Source organism: Scyliorhinus torazame, chromosome 15 (genome assembly GCF_047496885.1).
Source record: "Scyliorhinus torazame isolate Kashiwa2021f chromosome 15, sScyTor2.1, whole genome shotgun sequence".
Lineage (NCBI taxonomy): Eukaryota > Metazoa > Chordata > Chondrichthyes > Carcharhiniformes > Scyliorhinidae > Scyliorhinus > Scyliorhinus torazame.
In genome coordinates, this window is record NC_092721.1 from 179804718 (window position 1) to 179824209 (window position 19492).

General features: G+C 46.9%; 1 protein-coding gene across 2 annotated transcripts in view; it reads right to left on the minus strand.

Annotated features, from left to right (window-relative positions):
• atp10a (ATPase phospholipid transporting 10A) overlaps positions 1-19492 on the minus strand; it is a 355898-nt gene that overhangs the window by 52125 nt on the left and 284281 nt on the right. For both annotated transcript variants that reach the window (XM_072477214.1, XM_072477215.1), the window contains 3 exons: positions 16892-17109; positions 14554-14748; positions 12660-13215 (listed from right to left, as the gene is read on the minus strand). In XM_072477214.1, the coding sequence (XP_072333315.1) occupies positions 12660-13215; positions 14554-14748; positions 16892-17109 (969 nt within the window). The remainder of the gene's footprint in view (positions 1-12659; positions 13216-14553; positions 14749-16891; positions 17110-19492) is intronic.

A 19492-nucleotide genomic window follows, 5' to 3' on the forward strand; every position in this document is an offset into this window, starting at 1 on the left:
ACAATACACAAGTAACAAAACCCCTTTATCTTTGACCTAAACCCCCCCTCCCCCTGGGTTGCTGCTGCTGGTCATCTGTCTTCCCTCTAACGTTCCCCTAGGTAGTTGAGAAATGGCTGCCACCGCCTGGTGAACCCTTGAGCCGATCCTCTCAGGGCAAACTTTATCTGCTCCAGTTTAATGAACCCCGCCATATCATTTACCCAGGCCTCCAGTCTGGGGGGTTTCGCCTCCTTCCACATGAGTAGGATCCTGCGCCGGGCTACTAGGGACGCAAAGGCCACAACGTCGGCCTCTTTCGCCTCCTGCACTCCCGGCTCTTCCGCAACTCCAAATAGAGCTAACCCCCAGCCTGGTTTGACCCGGGCCTTCACCACCCGCGAAATCACTCCCGTCACTCCCTTCCAATACCCTTCCAGTGCCGGGCACGCCCAAAACATATGTGCGTGGTTTGCCGGGCTCCCGCCACACCTCCCACATTTGTCCTCCACTCCAAAGAACCTGCTCAATCTTGCTCCCGTTATGTGTGCTCTATGTAGCACCTTAAATTGAATCAGGCTAAGCCTGGCGCATGAGGAAGAGGAATTTACCCTGCTTAGGGCATCAGCCCACATACCCTCCTCTATCTCCTCCCCTAGTTCTTCTTCCCACTTTCCTTTTAGTTCGCCCACCGACTCCTCCCCCTCTTCCCTCATCTCTCGGTAAATCTCTGACACCTTGCCCTCTCCGACCCACACCCCTGAAAGCACCCTGTCCTGTATCCCCTGTGTCGGGAGCAACGGAAATTCCCTCACCTGTTGTCTAGTAAACGCCCTCACCTGCATATATCTCAAGAAATTTCCCCGGGGCAACTTATACTTTTCCTCCAATGCTCCCAAGCTCGCAAAAGTCCCATCTATAAATAAATCTCCCACCCTCCTAATTCTCAACTGGTACCAGCTCGGAAATCCTCCATCCATTCTTCCTGGGGCGAACCTATGGTTGTTCCTGATTGGGGACCCCACCAGGGCTCCCCGCACCCCTCTCTGTCGCCTCCACTGTCCCCAGATATTCAATGTTGCCGCCACCACCGGGTTCGTGGTAAACTTTTTAGGTGAGATCGGTAGCGGCGCCGTCACCAGCGCCTCTAAACTCGTCCCTTTACAGGACTTTCTCTCCAGTCTTTTCCACGCCGCTCCCTCACCCTCCATCATCCATTTACGTATCATTGCCACATTGGCGGCCCAATAGTAATCGCCCAAGTTCGGTAGTGCCAATCCTCCTCTGTCCCTACTACGCTGAAGGAACCCCCTCCTTACTCTCGGAACTTTCCCTGCCCACACGAAGCTCGTGATGCTCCTGTCTATTTTATTAAAAAAAGGTCTTGGTGATTAGTATAGGGAGACATTGAAATACAAATAAGAACCTCGGGAGGACCATCATCTTAATTGCTTGCACCCTGCCCGCCAGCGATAGAGGCTGCATGTCCCACCTCTTGAAGTCCTCCTCCATTTGTTCTACCAACAGTGTCAGATTAAGTCTGTGCAAGGTTCCCCAGCTCCTAGCGATCTGAATCCCCAGGTATCGGAAGTTTCTTTCCACTTTCCTTAGCGGCAAGCCTTCTATCTCTCTACTCTGGTCCCCTGGATGTATCACAAATAATTCATTCTTCCCCATGTTTAGCCTATACCCCGAGAAATCCCTGAACCCCCTCAAAATTTGCATAACCTCTATCATCCCCCCGCTGGGTCCGACACGTATAACAATAGGTCATCCGTGTATAACGAGACTCGGTGTTCTTCTCCCCCTCTAATCACCCCTCTCCATTTCCTGGAGTCTCTCAACGCCATGGCCAGAGGTTCAATTGCCAACGCGAACAACAATGGAGACAGCGGGCATCCCTGTCTTGTTCCCCTATATAGTCGGAAATATTCCGATCTATGTCGACCTGTAACTACGCTTGCCGTTGGAGCCCCATAAAGAAGTCTAACCCAGCTAATAAACCCGTTCCCAAACCCAAACCTCCTTAACACTTCCCATAAATACTCCCACTCCACCCTATCAAATGCCTTCTCTGCGTCCATTGCCGCCACTATCTCTGCCTCCCCCTCCACTGGCATCATTATCACCCCTAATAGTCGTCGCACGTTAACATTCAGTTGTCTCCCTTTTACGAACCCTGTCTGATCTTCGGGCACCACCCCGGGACACAGTCCTCTATCCTCGATGCCAGTACCTTTGCCAACAATTTGGCGTCCACGTTCAATAATGAAATTGGTCTATAGGACCCGCACTGCAACGGATCTTTATCCCTCTTCAAAATTAACGATATCGTCGCCTCCGACATCGTCGGGGGTAGAGTCCCCCCTTTCCTGGCCTCATTGAACGTCCTCACCATCAATGGGGCCAACAAGTCCACATATTTTCTGTAATACTCCACCGGGAACCCGTCTGGTCCTGGGGCCTTCCCTGCTTGCATGCTTCCCAGTCCCTTAATAACCTCGTCCACCCCAATCGGTGCCCCCAGGCCTACCACCCCCCGCTCCTCCACTTTCGGGAACCTCAATTGGTCCAGGAACTGCCGCATCCCCTCCTCTCCCTCTGGGGGTTGAGACCTATACAGTTCCTCATAGAAGGTCTTGAACACCTCATTTATCTTTCCTGCCCTTCGCAACGTGTCTCCCCTTTCGTCTCTAATTCCTCCTATCTCCCTCGCTGCTGCCCTCTTTCGCAATTGATGAGCCAACAGGCGACTAGCCTTTTCCCCATATTCATACCTCCTCCCCTGTGCCTTCCTCCACAGTACCTCCGCCTTTCTGGTGGTCAGAAGGTCAAAATCCGTCTGGAGTCGTCTCCTCTCCCTGTACAATTCCTCCTCCGGGGTCTCTGCAAATTCCCTATCCACCCTTAAAATCTCCCCCAGTAATCTTTCCCTTTCCTTGGCCTCTGTTTTCCTTTTGTGGGCCCCAATGGAGATCAGCTCTCCTCTGACCACCGCTTTTAGTGCTTCCCATACCACTCCCACAGGGACCTCGCCGTCGTCATTGACCTCCAGTTATCTCTCAATACACCCCTGCACTCTTGCACACACTCCCTCATCCGCCATCAGTCCCACATCTAATCGCCAGAGTGTTCTCTGCTCCCTTTCCTCTCCTAATTCCAGGTTCACCCAATGTGGGGCATGATCCGAAACCGCTATGGCTGAGTACTCAGCTTCTTCCACCCTAGAGATCAACGACCTTCCCAAAACAAAAAAATCTATCCGGGAGTACATTTTATGGACATGGGAGAAGAAGGAAAACTCCCTAGCCCTAGGTCTAAGAAATCGCCATGGATCCACTCCCCCCATTTGGTCCATAAACCCCTTAAGTACCTTGGCCGCTGCCGGCCTTCTTCCGGTCCTTGAGCTGGATCTATCTAGCCCCGGGTCCAGCACGCATTAAAGTCCCCTCCTAAAATCAAGTTTCCTACCTCCAGGTCCGGTATACGCCCCAGCATCCGTCTCATAAATCCCGCATCGTCCCAGTTTGGGGCATACACATTAACCAACACGACCTCCATTCCCTCCAGCCTGCCACTCACCATTACATATCTACCTCCGCTATCTGCTACGATGTTCTTTGCTTCAAATGCTACCCGTTTCCCCACCAAAATGGCCACCCCTCTATTCTTTGCGTCCAGTCCTGAGTGGAACACCTGTCCCACCCATCCTTTCCTTAGCCTAACTTGGTCCGCCACCTTTAGGTGCGTCTCTTGGAGCATAACCACGTCTGCCCTTAGTCCTTTCAAATGCGCGAGCACTCGGGCCCTTTTTATCGGTCCGTTCAGGCCTCTCACGTTCCACGTGATCAGCCTCACTAGGGGGCTACCTGCCCCCTTCCCGTGTCGACTAGCCATTACCTTCTCTAGGCCAGTCCCATATCCCGCCTCCGCACTCCCGCTCGCTCCCCCAGCGTCGCACACCATCCCCGCCCACCCACTCTTTAGCCATTTCCTTTTGGATTTCCGCAGCAGCAACCCAGTTGTCCCCCCCCCCTCCCCTCCCTCCCCGCTAGATCTCTTTCTAGCATGATTGCTCCCCCATATTACTTCCGTAAGTCAGCTGACTTCAACTGACCCCGGCTACTCCTGCTCACTCCTCGACCCCCCCATGTGGGGAACTCCCATCCGCCTTGCGCCTGTCTTCCTGCCTTATTCTTTCTGGCACGGGAACATCCCTTTACCTGACCCGCCTCTTATGGCGCAGCTCCCTTTCCCCTCCCCCTCCCCCATTCTCCAACTATGTCCCGTCTTTCCCCCCTCACCGGCGCCCACATTTCCCCAATGTCTCCCCCCTTCCCAATTTACTTCTCAATTAACTTCAACCATAACATTAACAATAACATTTCCTGCAGCATCAGTCCCTCAGTTCCGATCCAATTTCTCTTCTTTGGTGAAGGTCCATGCTTCCTCCGCCGTCTCAAAATAATGGTGTCTCTCCTGATACGTGACCCATAGTCTTGCCGGCTGCAGCATCCCGAACTTCACCTTCCTTTTATGCAACACCTCTTTGGCTCGGTTGAAGCTCGCCCTCCTTCTCGCCACCTCCGCACTCCAATCCTGGTATACCCGTACCACTGCATTCTCCCATCTGCTACTCCGCACCTTTTTAGCCCATCTCAGGACCTCTTCTCTATCCTTAAGGCGGTAAAATCGCACGATTATTGCCCTGGGTGGTTCTCCCGCTTTTGGTCTTCTCGCCGGAATCCGATTTGCCCACTCCACCTCCAAGGGGCCCGTAGGGGCCTCAGCACCCATCAGTGAGCTCAGCATCGTACTTGCGTACGCTCCACAGTCCACTCCTTCCACACCCTCAGGGAGACCCAGTATCCGAAGGTTCTTCCTTCGCGCTCCATTTTCTAGGGCTTCGATCCTTTCAGTACACTTTTTATGAAGTGCCTCGTGCGTCTGTGTCTTAACCGCCAGGCCCAGGATCTCGTCCTCAATATCTGTCACCTTCTGCTCCACCACGCGGAGCTCTGTCTCCTGGGTCTTTAATGTCTCCTTGAGCCCCTCAATTGCCTGTAGCAACGGGGTCAGCACCTCCCTCTTCAGCAGCTCTACGCACCGTCTCACAATTTCATCCTGCTCAGGCCCCCATGTCGCCTGCGCTTTCTCCGCCGCCATCTTGTACTTCTCTCTTTCTGACCCTTTGGTCGACGATTCCTCGCGCTGCAGCTGCCGCCGCCGGTTTTTTCCTCCTTCGTTTGGGGGGGGACTCCCTTCTCACACACCCCACACCGGGTTGCGTCGTCGAACAATTCCCCGTTGGGGCTTTTAAAAGAGCCCGAAGGTCCGTCGGAGCTGGAGCCGCCGAAGCGTGCGGCTAGCTAGGCATCACCGCAACCGGAAGTCCCTTCAGTGGCCTTGATGAGGTCTTTTCACAGTTGTTCCCTCTGCTGCTAGAATTCACCTTTGATACAGGCCCTCAGGTTAGCTTGCAGCTTTAAGCTTGCCCTTCCCGCCTGCATGCTGGAAGAGGCCCTGTTTATCCTGCAGTTTCAGCCAAATCTTTTACTGTTCCTGCCGTGTCTGGCAACCCAGAGACATACCCTTCCTGGGCACACTGTCGGGGGAATATTGCAGCCTTCTTCCCACACCGGGAAATGTCAAACAAATGCCGTGGGGGCCCTGTAAAAGAGCCCAAAAGTCCGTTCCAAGCAGGAGCTGCCGAATATGCGACCTAGCTCTGCATAGCCGCACCCGGCCAGAACCCCATTCATTGTAGCAGTACACATTCGCTGGGAGCCATAATGGGGTGAAGAAAATACTAAAGGGGCAATTTTGGGGCTTAAAATTATGAAGTGATGGGACAAGACTACATCAATTAATAAATAATACATTCTTTATTATTGTCACAAGTAGGCTTACATTAACACTGCAATGAAGTTACTGTGAAAAGTCCCTAGTCACCACACTCCAGTGCATGGTGGCACAGTGGTTAGCACTGCTGCCTCACAACATCAGGGACCCGGGCTTAATTCTGACCTTGGGCGACTGTGCGGAGTTTGCACATTCTCCCCATGTCTGCGTGGGTTTCCTCCGGGTGCTCCAGTTTCCTCCCATAGTTCAAAGTTGTGCAGGTTAGGTGAATTGGATATGCGAAATTGCCCCTAGGTGGGGTTGCAAGGATAGGGTGGGGATTCGGCCTAGGTTAGGGTGCTCTTTCAGAGGGTCGGTGCAGACTCGATGGGCTGAATGGCTTCCTTCTGCAGAAAAAGGGGAGAGAGGGAAGCAAAGTTAACATTTCAGGTCGATAACCATTTGTCAGAGCGCTGCTGGCGAGGGGGTCATCGGCCTGAAGCATTAATACCGAGGGGGTCACCAAGGGCAATTTATCATGGCCAATCCACCTAACCTGCATGTCTTTGGACTGTGGGAGAAAACCGGAGCACCCGGAGAAAACCCACGCAGACACGGGGAGAATGTGCAGACTCCGCACAGACAGTGACCCAGCGGGGAATCAAACCTGCAACCCTAGTGCTGTGAAGCCACAGTGCTATCCACTTGTGCTACCGTGCTGCCCAAGGAAGACAGATTGACTGAGGTCTCTGATATACGGATTAGTCAAGCAACAATTTAGGCCTATACTCACTGGCATTGAGAAGAATGAGAGGAGATCTAATGGAGGTTTATAGGATGCTGAAGGGGATTGACAGGGTAGACTTGGAGCAGATGTTTCCCCTTGTTGGGAAGGAGAGGCCATAGTTTTAGGCCAAGGGGTGGGAGATTTAAACCAGAAATGAGGAGGAATTACTCCACTCAAAGGGTCGTGGATGCTGGAACACTGAACAAATTTGAGGAGATAGATAGGTTTTTAATTAGTAGCAGGATGAAGGGTTATCGAGAGTGGGCAGGAAGGTGGAGATGAGTCTGAGATGATATCAGCCATGATCGTATTGAATGGCAGAGTAGGCCCGAGGGATTGAATTTCCTACTCCTACTTCTTACGTATAGTTATATACCCAAGGGAATGGATAATAACGGCATAGAATTTAATGAATTAAAGAACTGATGGTAGAAGCTCAAAAGAGAAGAGGGTGAATTTCACACTTATTCAAAAAAGGGGCCTCGAAAACAAGTAATTCAGATAAGCAAAGATGAAAAGAAAAAAACAGTACATCAGTGACAGGGTTTGTCCTAAATGGTGAGCTGAGTTGAGGTGGTCCACGATCATAGCCTCCAGCCACACACACTGGAGGAATCGGTGTTCACTCCAAACAAGCCAGCGCCTGGGAAATCCTATTTCAACCACCACCCGTTTCTATTCTTTCTTTTAAATAAATTTAGGGTACCCAAATATTTATTTTCCAATTAAGGGGCAATTTTGTGTGGGTAATCCACCTACCCTGCACATCAGCGATGATCTCATTGACTGGCAGAGCAGGCCCGAGGGGTTGAAAAGCCTACTCCTAACTAATTTGCATCTTCACCAATGTTGCATTACATAACCAAACCATTCTCCCCTATTGTAGTACTTGTATCACAGATTTTATATCACACTTAATGCTTTACGTGGAAGCATTTATTGACATCTTGCACATTTTTTTGGGGTGAGACCCACGCAGACATGGGGAAGCTGTTTCTATTCTAAACCAGAAGCAATCCCAAAAGATATATAGATGCCAAATATGGTTAACTATTGCTGGATTTAGTTTTACCTATGGGATGTTGTTTAGGAAAATAGAGGGTTTTGGAACTGGGTCATTTTAATTACAATAATGGATACACACAATATTAAGTGTATGTTTCTTAGTTGTCTTTCTTGTGTGTTTTCATGTTTAATAAACATTTATTTTGTTTGGTTATTACAAGAAGCCTGGAACCTTTCTCGCTAGTCCTCACATCTTTCCTCACACTATACTAAATTTCAAAAAATATAGTTAGGACACGGCATTCCAAGTTTCCCTTCTGGGATTTGGAATACTCTGGCATTTAACATCAGCTGGTTTCTTAACATAACTCTACAGTGGTAGGGGAAGAGGGCTTGAGTATCGCCTCTACAAAGCAGCATAGGGCTGCACTCTCAAGCAGGCAGCCAGGGCCTCTAGGCCTGTCTGAAATGTGCCCCCTCACCCACCCCAGCCTGCTGCCGACTGCTACCCACATCCAGGCATCCAAACTGTCCTCAGCCTGTGCGGGAAACTCTCGGTCTGTCTATTTTAAGTGAGCTATAATGAGCTGTCCATCAGACGGGGGAGGGCAGCCCCGCCAGCCTCAAACCCACATTATTCAAAATGGCCGGCACCAGTAATTTTCCTGCATTTGGCAGCACCTGAAAACCTGCCTGTCAGAATTTCTAGCACGCTAAATTAGGAAGGCACAGCAGCATTATCAAAAGATTTTCCAGAGACAACTAGCCACTCAAGGATCAATAAAAGCTTCCACGTAAAGCATTAAGTGTGATATAAAATCTGTGATACCAGTACTACAATAGGGGAGAATGGTTTGGTTATGCAATGCAACATTGGTGAAGATGCAAGTTAGTTAGGAGTAGGCTTTTCGACCCCTCGAGCCTGCTCTGCCAGTCAATAAGATCATCGCTGATCTGATTGTGGCCTCAAATTCACATATTCACACCTACACCCGGTGACCTTTGACTTCCATGTTAGCCAAGCATCTATCTAATTCTGCCATAAAAATATTCAATGACCATGTCTCCACCGCTCTCTCGGCAAGAGAGTGCCGAAAACACATGACTCTCAGGAAAAAAAAACTCTCTTCATCACATTTTAGAATTAATGGGTCTTCCATTTGTCATGTGAGAGTACCTTTAAGAAATGGGTGTTTAAGAAATGGACCTTTAAGAAATGGAGCTGCTCAAGTTACTGGAGTGATGTCAGAGTGTGTGTGGAGCTGAGCTCTACTTCTGCTTTTTAGTTTCAGTTTGAGAAAAAGCTTGGGTGTGTCTGTGTTTTTTTAGTGAGCTGCATCTGAAGAGACAAAGCAGCTGTACTGCTGTTCTCTGCCATCCAAAGACTATCTATGGATCATTTGATGAACCCAGAATTGTAAAAGGTCTCATTATTGAATGTAAACCTAATGTGCTCCTGTTTGAAGGTTTGTTAAGTCTTTTGGATGTTAAAAGGACAGCTTACAGGGTTACTTAGTGCAGAAGTCTTTGGGGTCATATTTAAATTAATGGTTGCTTAAATGTTCACTGTTTGTTTTAAAAAAGAGGCTAACTTGCGTTCATAGAATAAACATTGTTTTGTTTTTAAAAATACTCGTCCTTTTCTGTACCACACCTGAAGAGTGGGCCGTGTGCTCCCCATACCACAATCTATTAAAAGCTGTGGGTCAGGTGAACTCATGATTCACTTTGGGGTTCTCTAAACCCTGGCACATAACACATTTAAGATGGTGTCCCTTTGTTCTAGTCTCTCCCATAAAGGGAAACATCCTATTGGCACCCACCCTTGACATTCAACGACATTATCATTCCTGAATCCCGCACTCTCAACATGCAGGGGATCACCATTGACCAGATACTGAACTGGACTAGCTATATAAATACTGTGGCTACACGGGCAGGTCAGAGGCAAGTGACTCACCTCCTGATTCCCCAAAGCCTTTCCACTATCTACAAGGTACAAGTCATGAATGTGATGGGAGTTCTCCCCACTTGTCTGGATAAGTGCAGCTCCAAGAAACGCGACACCTTGCAGGACAAAGCAGTCCGCTTATTTTCCACAAATATTCACTCCCTCCACCACCAGTGCACAGTAGCAGCAGTGTGTACAATCTACAAGATGAACTGCAGGAATGCACCAACACTCCTTAGGCATCACCTTCTAACCCCATGACCGTTACCATCTACAAGGACAAGAGCAGCGTATACCTGGGAACACTACCACCTGGAAGCTCCCTTCCAAGTCACTCACCATCCTGACTTGGAAATATAATCGCTGTTCCTTCACTGTAGCTGGGTCAAAATTCTGGAAATCTCTCCCTAACAGCCTAATGGATGTACCTCCATCACTGTGACTGCAGTGTTTCAAGAAGGCAGGTCACTACAACCTTCACAAGTGTTATGGGCCAGGGTTTAGAGAACTCCAAAGTGTATCATGGGAGTTCACCTGACCCACAACTTTTAATAGATTGTGGTATGGGGAGCACACGGCCCACTCTACAGGTGTGGTACAGCAGAAATGGAAAAGTATTTTTTTAAAGCAAAACAATGTTTATTCTATGAACTCAAGTTAACCTTTTTGAAACAAAGTGTACATCTTAGCAACCATTAATTCAAATACAACCCCCAAAGAGTACAACACTAAGTAATGCTTACACTGTCCTTTTAACATCCAGAAGACTGACAAAATACATAACCTTTAACAGAAGCACATCAGGTGAAAGTCACTACTGAAAACATTTATAATTCTGAATTCACCAAATGATCAAGAGATAGTCTTTTCATGGCAGAGAGAACAGCAGTAGTTGCTTTGTCTGACTTCAGCTCCAACACTGAAAACGAAACCAAAAACACACCCTACAGCAAACAGCCTAAAACGAAAGTAAAAAGCTGACAGACAGTCCAGCTCCACCCACACTCTGACATCACTGATAAACACCCATTTCTTAAAGGTACATTTCTTAAACACCCATTTCTCAAAGGTACTCTCACATGACACCTCCCCCCAAGAAAAAAAAACCCCATCAACTTCAAGATGGTTTCATTTTTCACCTTTTCACTATCCTTTAAGAAATGCACAGTAAATATACTTTTTCGTTTCAACAAACAACACACGCGAACAGGTACAATAATCTAGTCCATTTCTTTTTGTTAATCTTCCTCCAACTGAAATCCTTCTCGATTGACAGTCTCATTGAACAAGATCTCTGCACAATCCATCCATTCCTCTACACTCAGCCATGTCTCTTTAAATTCAGATACTTTAGTTCAATCTGATCACAAAGGCCCTTGCAATTCTCCAACACATGAGCACTGGTTAGCACAGCTTTCAGGTAGTCAAATGGCTGTTGAAACTCCGCTGTCCATTGAAATTTTCGACGTTTTTTTCAGCAAGTCCATCAGTGGAGGAATCATGCTACAAATGTTTTGCACAAATGTTCGATCGAATCCACTTATGCCAAGAAATCGCAATATTTCCCTTTGTCTTGAGGGTATTAAAAACTCCTCAATAACTGTTGGTTTCACATCCCGTGTGACCATTCGACCCTGTCCGATTTTATGGCCAAGGAAAGTGACTTGGGCTTTTCCAAATTCACTTTTGGCTAGGTTTATCACCAAACCCGCCTCCTGAAGTCGATCGAGTAACTCCATCAGATGTTTCAAATGTTCTGTCCATGTCTGGCTGAAAATTACCAGATCGTCGACGTAAACCGCACAAGTGGGTAATCCTGAAAACTTTTGTTAGTTAACTGTTGAAATGTGGCTGGTGCGTTTTAACTTTGAATTGGTATATACCATGCTGTTATTTGAATGTATCAAACTCTAATCTCCCTTCTACTTTGCCATCATAATTTATCTTTATCTTGTACATGTATTGGGCAGAGAGACTGTCTGGGAACAGCAAGTGCAACACTACAGGCTCGAGGGGCCGAAGAGCCTGTTTATAATTTGCTTGCACTACGTAACGGCATTGTCAAGTGCCTTTGCACTAATTGTGGTTTTATTTAAATGTAAGAATGTTACTTGTCATTTGGCATTTCACCTCCCATTTTCTAGTGTGCAGAATGTATTTTTAAGAAAACCTATCTGTGTTTCTGCACTGCACTCGAGAGAGAGGATTACAGAGGTCTGTGGAATCACTTGGCTGAAGATTTGTTTGCGGAAGACAGGTAGGACAGTGGTGCCCGGAGGGAGGTTTTAAAATGTTTTTATTCATCTATGGGATGTGGATGTCACTGGCTGTATTGCCCATCCCTGAGGGTGTTTACGAGTCACCCACATTGCTGTGGATCTGGAGTCACATGTGGGCCAGACCAGGTAAGGACGACAGATTTCCTTCCCGAGCGAACCAGATGGGTTTTTCTGACAATTGACAATGACTTCATGGTCACCTTTTAGATTTTTAATTTCAGATTTTTATTGAATTCAAATCTCACCATCTGCCAAGGCGGGATTCGAACCTAGGTCCCCAGACCATGACTCTGGGTCCCTGGATTACTAGTCCAGTGATAATACCACTGTGCCATTGCCTCACATCCAGACATAGGAACAGCTTCTTCCCCACAGCTGCTAGAATCGTCAACGACTCCCCCTCGGACTGATCTGTTCCCTGTAAGACACCATTCAAGACGCCCTATGCTGCTCTTGCTCCTGTATTGTTTGTTTGACCCTTGTTCCGCATTGTAACCAATCACTATTTGTTGATGTACCATTTGTCAATGTACTCTGTCGATTATTCTTTTGTCTACTATGTACGTACTGTATAGGTTCCATTGGCCGCAGAAAAATACTTTTCACTGTACTTCGGTACATGTGACAATAAATATCAATCAATCCCCTAACTCTTCTGAAACAAAGAGCTCAGCATAGGGAAAAGTTATAGTCATCCCCACGGTGGGGGGGGGGGGGGGGGGGGGGGAGAGAGCTTCTGTATTTCACCCATTCCATTGCTAAGAGAAATAGTTACAGTGTGAACAAATGTTTCTCAGAAGAGGAAATGTCTGCCTACCTGCGGAAGGCTGGTGAAGGAGGTCCATAATGACAGAATCTGCTCCTTTGGTATAAACAACAATTTCATCAGTGAGTGGGTGCCTAACCACCACGGACATCCGCTTCCTGGTGGAATCAAACCCCAAGGTGTGCAAGAGTTCAAAGGCCAACTTTCCCACATGGGGCAGCTCCACGGTCACCTGCTCTGGTAGTCTCTCGAACAGTGCACAATTGTAGGCCCTGGCTGCATAAACAAGAGCGGCCTCGTCTGGACTCTCTGCCTCATAGCGGAGCTCGCCATCCTTCCCTTCGTCTCGTACCACTCCCGGCTGAAAGAAACTTTCAATCTTTTCCCTCTGCGGAGACCTGCCCAGCTCTTCACCCACCTTCAGTAAAGTAACATCTCCTGAAGGCGAGGGCAAGGCACTGGATGAGACCCTGTAGAGTGATTTACTTGTAGAAATACTGGACGAGCTACTGCTGTTGGAGCCTGAAGTCAGGCGACTGGGAGTAAACCTTTTGATGAAATCTTCCAATGTCTTTACTGGGGACTTCAGCTCAAAGCGGACCCGAACCTTCGGAAAATTAACACAAGCATCTTCAGAAGAGGAAATGTTGTTAAACCTATATAATGTGTACGTGCTTGTCTTTGCTTTAAAGTTAAGTACATTACAATAGTGTATAGTGCTTCGTCATAGGAACTTTGAGACTAGGAAAATGCTGTTCATGCCACTTTCAGAATTAAAAACAGAATATATGCAAGTTGAATGAAATAACTTCATTTTATATCTTTTTCATTGCAGAACTATTAGATTGAACAATTCTTTGTGTTGAGATTTGAACCAATCTTGCCTCAGTATCTTCCAACTCTGCACTTCTCTTTAAGCTATGCATCAAGACAAAAAGCATCCCACCACCCCCATCTCCTCCAACACTGATAAATCTGGTTAAGACAGAAACGCCATGTAGGTCTTAGGTTTAATCCCTGGCTTTGCGTTGAGTTTGCTATTCTCAGGCAGAATAACATCCGAGGGCTTTAGGGCAGCCCTGAGCTCGGGAGAGGGGGATAATGAAATAAGAATTGGTTTGGGCGACGAGGAGAACTGGCAGGCTGGGGAGCTGGAGCATAAATAACACCTGAACAACTGCAAGGAATCTTTAGGTGAGAAAGGGAGAAATCAGTCAGAAAAAGGAAACACGTCAATACTTGAATTTATCACTTCTTTTTAAAAAAAAGAGCCAGAGATCACTTCAAAAACGTTGGCTAAATGTGTGGAATCTGAAGCACACTTTAACAGCTGGAGCTTGAGAGAGCTTTAAACAACCCTACTGTGTGAATTTGTCCAGGAGAAATTGCTTTACAAAGTAATCGCAGCAAATGCTCAAGATTTTGCAAACATCTCCTTGCCAGCAAAATTGAAATCGGATAGTAACGGCCGGGATTTTCCGGTGCCCTCCTCGCGGTGGGGTTTCCGGCGTGGAGGTGGGTCACCATTGGCCGATGGATTCCCCGGCGGCGTGGATGGCAAACGACCGGCCTATGTTTTTTCACGTTTGAACTGAAAGCTTAACACAAGCTTCTTAGTTTACTCGACAACGTCAGTCCAAAATCATTTGCTACACGAAATAAGAGTAAAAGGTCCGTCGTAATCGCGCTACGTATTCCTCAGCTTGGTTTTTGCTAGTGTACACTGACTGCTAAGATTCTCTCAGCTGCGATGCGCTTACTGTGCCTAATAAAAATGGCAGACCAGGTCCGATATACTGAAAGCCCTTTAGCTCTGTCTCCTATGTTCCCATAACCACACATTCCTCCAGCTCCACTACGGGATGCAAAACCGTAAATTCAACAATGCAGTAGTCAGAAAAGTGAAGAGTTGGGTTTTGAAGCAGGATGAATAGGTAACACATACCTTGTGCCGTGGCTGATTTGGAGATGAAACTACCACAGTGTTGCAAACAGTCAGCGCTATGAAAAAGTCAATAATGTCAGATAATTCAGGGGTCAAGTGGCTCAACGGTTGGCCATGTTGTCTCAAAATCTCCAACTGGCCAGCACATTCATTCACCTTTTCCAATAGTTGAGGGTCGGGCGTGATGTCTTTTTCCTGGAGATAAATAACAGATGGCATGGAACACTCCGGAAAACAAAGCAAATGTCCGTACTGTGCTCACCTGCTCATAGGTTGCACCCCAAATGTAAGTAGTCCCGTCCCTAGGGAAACATGCGGCTAAACTCTCGTATCGTCCATGCCACACAACTAAAACTTAAAAATATGTCAATGTATGTGTCAATTGTCATGATAGGGAGACATTAGAAATGTGGGTTCAGAAATGGGGTCCAAAAATGAAGCAATTTACAAGGTTTAAACAAAATGGAAAACTGCTAGCACCAGAGGCAAAGTGATACACCCATATCTAGCTGAGTCACAGGCTTCCATTCTCAACTACACTCCTTAGGGAATGCATAATGTGATTCAGCAAAGACACATTGTTCTTCAGGACATTCCTGTAGGGCCAGACGTCCTCCCATCAACAGATTCTGCGGACCTAATGGTCTAATAATGGAAATCTGGTGGCACAAGATTGGGTTATCTCCGGCCATTTGTGTAGACGGGAAGATGCTATCAGCCAAATAATGGGAATAGATTGAGGTTTGACCACCTCAAGGGAGAAACTTTGTTTGCAGGGCTGGGCGGAGCTTAGAGTGAGAGAGAGAGGTCCTTTTTGGGACCAAAGAGAGAGAAGCAGGTAGGCAGCCAGTGGAAGAGGCCATGACAAAGATCTACAGAAGGAAGTCATGAACAGGTGGTCATAAAATAGTTACAGAGAAACATGTAGAGGGCAGCCTATCTGGTCAGAAAATCTGGAAGAAAAAGATGCAAGGCAGCCAAGGACCAGTTTCGAGAAGATCCACAGAGAGAGAAAGTTTTGACAAAGGTTTCTGAATGAGATATGCCTAACAGAAGGAAGCTTGCTTCCCAAATCAAAGTGCTGCCTTTGCTTGGATAAGTAAGTGGAATGAGAGCTGAGTTTAAGGCCAAATGTTGTTTAATGGGAATTTGTGTTAAAGTGAAATCATGTATAATCTGTTACTGTTCGAACTATGAAGTCTAAAAGTTAAATAGTGTTTTCTTTTCTTTTGTTTTAACAACATTTTGTTTATAAAAATAACAATGCCCAGTTTCTTATATTGTCCCTCCCCGGAACTAATCTGTTTTTTCTGCAGTTTTCTTGAAAACGTTACACGTCTCGTTCAGTATCTTAACCTTTTCTGAGGTCTGAATCGGCGTCCGTAACAAACTGGGAGCCCGTAGCCAGGACTTTCAAATTTAAAAGATAGTGAGTGTGTGTGGAATGATTGCATTCTTTTCGGGTTTGAAATATTGATTGGTAGCGACTGGAAATTTTAAAAGATATCCTGGGATTGGAGGAAATCACTCGGGAGGAATTTGAAAATGCAAAGCTTGTGTCTTTGGCAGAGGACTTGCAGTTAGCTCTGCCAAAAGGGGCAAAGAAAGGTAATACATGCCATAGCTGAATATGTAAACTTACCGGCAACTAACACACCAGAATTAGCTCGAATCAAATTAAAAATGAAAGAATTGGAAATGCAGCAAAAGCTGGGAGAAATGGAGATGGGAAGAGAAATGGAAATGGAAAAATGGGCAGGAAAAGATAAAGAGAGAGGGGCATTGGCAGAAGCAAAAGAAAAAGAGAGAGTTTGAGCTTCGGAAAATAGCATTGCAAAGAGAGCAACAACTTATTTGAAGTTAAAGGCAGGAGCTGTGGATATGTCAGAGGAAGGAGAATCACTTCCCAGTCAAATGTTTAGTAGGGAAAGAACTGTTTTGGAGGAATTCAATGATTCACTTCCAGCAGGAGTGAAAAATTCATGTGGGAGAGCATAGAGTTAAAACGGCTAGACCGGACAAAGGCGTGGCTGACAATTTTGAATTGGTTCATAACGCAACGTTTGATGTCCGGCATCAGTTTAAATCTGCGAAGAATAGAAACTGGCGGACATGAGACGTTCACAGGGGGGCCATGCAGAGGAGGTGTAATTGGTGATGTTAAGAGGAGTGTTCCTTCGAATAGTGTCTTGGGATCATCTGTAACCCCTTGAAGAGGCTAACTGGTCACCAGTTTTAGCACTGCATCAAAAGGATCCTTCCCCTGGCAACACAGCACTCCTTCAGCACTGCACTAAAGATTAGCCTAGATCCCGTCCAATGTGGTGTACATACTAACCATAGGGCTGCTGAAAGCAGTGTGTTTGGAGAGGATGCTGGCTCTCTTAGCCTCTGCCCTGCTGCCTGTCCTCCGATGAGATTTAGTGCTTTGCGTTCGGTGAACAATTTTGGCACTCTGGTGACTAGACGTGCTATCACACCTTGGTATAGTTCCTGATTTAGATGTACATTCTTCCTCTTCCGAATCAGGCTCCTGGTACATGGCTAATCTCTTCGCTGTTCAAGGAATAAAGTATTTACATTAACTGCACATTAAAATATCAAAGGCATAAAAAACAAAATATTGAACAGTGTTGAATCCCAATTTGCTGCCCTTTTCCTAATCCCTTCTCTGTACCAGTCTCAACTCCAACAGGAAACAGAGTCGAGGAATTTCCAATATTATTCCACAACTTCCTTCATCACCATCAGTAATATGGGAGTGGGGCACCTGGTCACGTACCATCTGCTCCACAGAGGGTTGCCGCGTGAGCCCGATTCGCCCTGGCGATTCTCCGACCCCGGTTACCTCTCTTCCAGGCCTGTCCCGGGATTGCTGCAATGCCAGCAGTGAGGACTGCTCCAGGTGATGCTGCTGGGACTGAGGGGCTGCTTGCCCACCCATTGGCTGGGGCGGGGGGGGGGGGGGGGGGCACATGAGCCATGCCTAACCAATGTTAAATGGAGTTGGCACTTCCAGGAAAGGCAGAGGTGGAGTTAGAGGCGGGAATGCCCTCGACATTCCAGGTGGTGGATGGGGAAGTGCCTGCAAGTAAAATTCCACCCATAGAATCATACAGCACCAAAAAACAAAGCTAATTCGGCATATTGTGCCTGTACTGGCTCGCTGAAGGAACAATCCAATTAGTTCAAAACCTTTGCTTTTTCACCATTGTCTTGCAACTCTATCCAATTCCCATTCGAAAGTTGCTATTGAATCCAATTCTGCTACTATTTCAGATCGTGCAATCCAGGGCAGCACTGTAGCATAAGTGGATAGCACTGTGGCTTCACAGCGCCAGGGTCCCAGGTTCGATTCCCCGCTGGGTCACTGTCTGTGCGGAGTCTGCACGTTCTCCCCGTGTCTGCGTGGGTTTCCTCCGGGTGCTCCGGTTTCCTCCCAGTCCAAAGACGTGCAGGTTAGGTGGATTGGCCATGCTAAATTGCCCTTAGTGACCAAAAAGGTTAGGAGGGGTTATTGGGTTACGGGGATAGGGTGGAAGTGAGGGCTTAAGTGGGTCGGTGCAGACTCGATGGGCCGAATGGCCTCCTTCTGCACTGTATGTTCTATAACAAATCATTGCATGAAAAAAATTCTAATTTCCTGCCCGGATTGTTGTTGTTATTGACTTTTTAAAATCTGTGTAACTCAGGTTATCGCCCTTCATGCCAAACGGAAACAATTTGTTCCTCAACTACGCCAGCGAGCCCTCTCATCATTTTGAGCATCTCTTAGTCAGAATCACAGAAAGTGCTTCATCTTCAAGACTACTAACATTCTGGAAGAATGTGTGTTTTAAAAGGCACTGTTTCTTAAAAGGGTTAATTAAATTAAATTAAAGAATTACACCTGGTAAAAACATCCCTTTGCAAGAAAAGGTTATTAAGCAGTTTTAAAGCTGGAAGAATTTTGACCCTGGCGGACTATATACAAAAGGGGAGGGGTCACATGGTGGTTAAAAAGTTGGTTTTGGTTTGCTTTGGAAAGAAGGGGAACCAACTGCTTTTGAAAAAGCGAGTACAAGCTGCCCTAAGTTGTCCCATGTGCTTGTTCCTAGAACCTGCCAGAAAAGCAGGGCACGAGTCATTGACTGTTTCGCAGATCAGCACTGAGAGAACGATTGTGTAACCCGGACACCATTTCAAGAACTCCATTATCTTTCCTTGTCCCTTGAACAAATGGTCGGGATTTTCCATGCACCTCCTCTCCGCCCCCCCCCCCCCCCCCCCCCCCCCCCGCCCCCCCCCCCCCCGCTCCCGCCGGCAGAGGCAACCTGCCATTGGCCAGCAACAGGATCAGAATCAAAACCCATGGCGGGGGTTCGCCCACCCGTGAGAACGGCCCGAAAATTCCGACCAGTGACTTTTAACCTTTGGCAGAATTCCTCTGTCGCTCTCTCTCTCTCTGGGCATCTGAAAAGAGCAATTAGCATACGTGCATATTTTCAAACCATATGTTAATAAACCTTGCCTTTCTATTTAACCGGACTAGTTTTATAATAGACTAATAGGTTTGCTGTTTATTGAAAGAAATCTGGTTAAAGTCTCTATTATTCACAAAGATAAAAAATTGGTAATTTTTGTGAGTGAACCAAACTTTTAAACTAATGGTACCACCTGTGGAGGAATGGGGCTAGTCCAAATGCACACTGCTCCCATCCTGGATGTAAGATCTTAAATCTCCCCTTCACCTTCGGTGCTTTAAGAACAATTTCAGATTTTCTAGCATCTCCACGTAACTGAAATCCTTCAACTCTGGTATAAATATAGTAAATCACCTCTAACGTCGTTTCAAAGTGTGAAGCCCATAATTGCACACAATACTCCAATGGAGACCTATTCTGTGATTGATAAATTTCTTTCTTTTGTGTGATTCGGGATCCCATTCGTTTTGTTTATT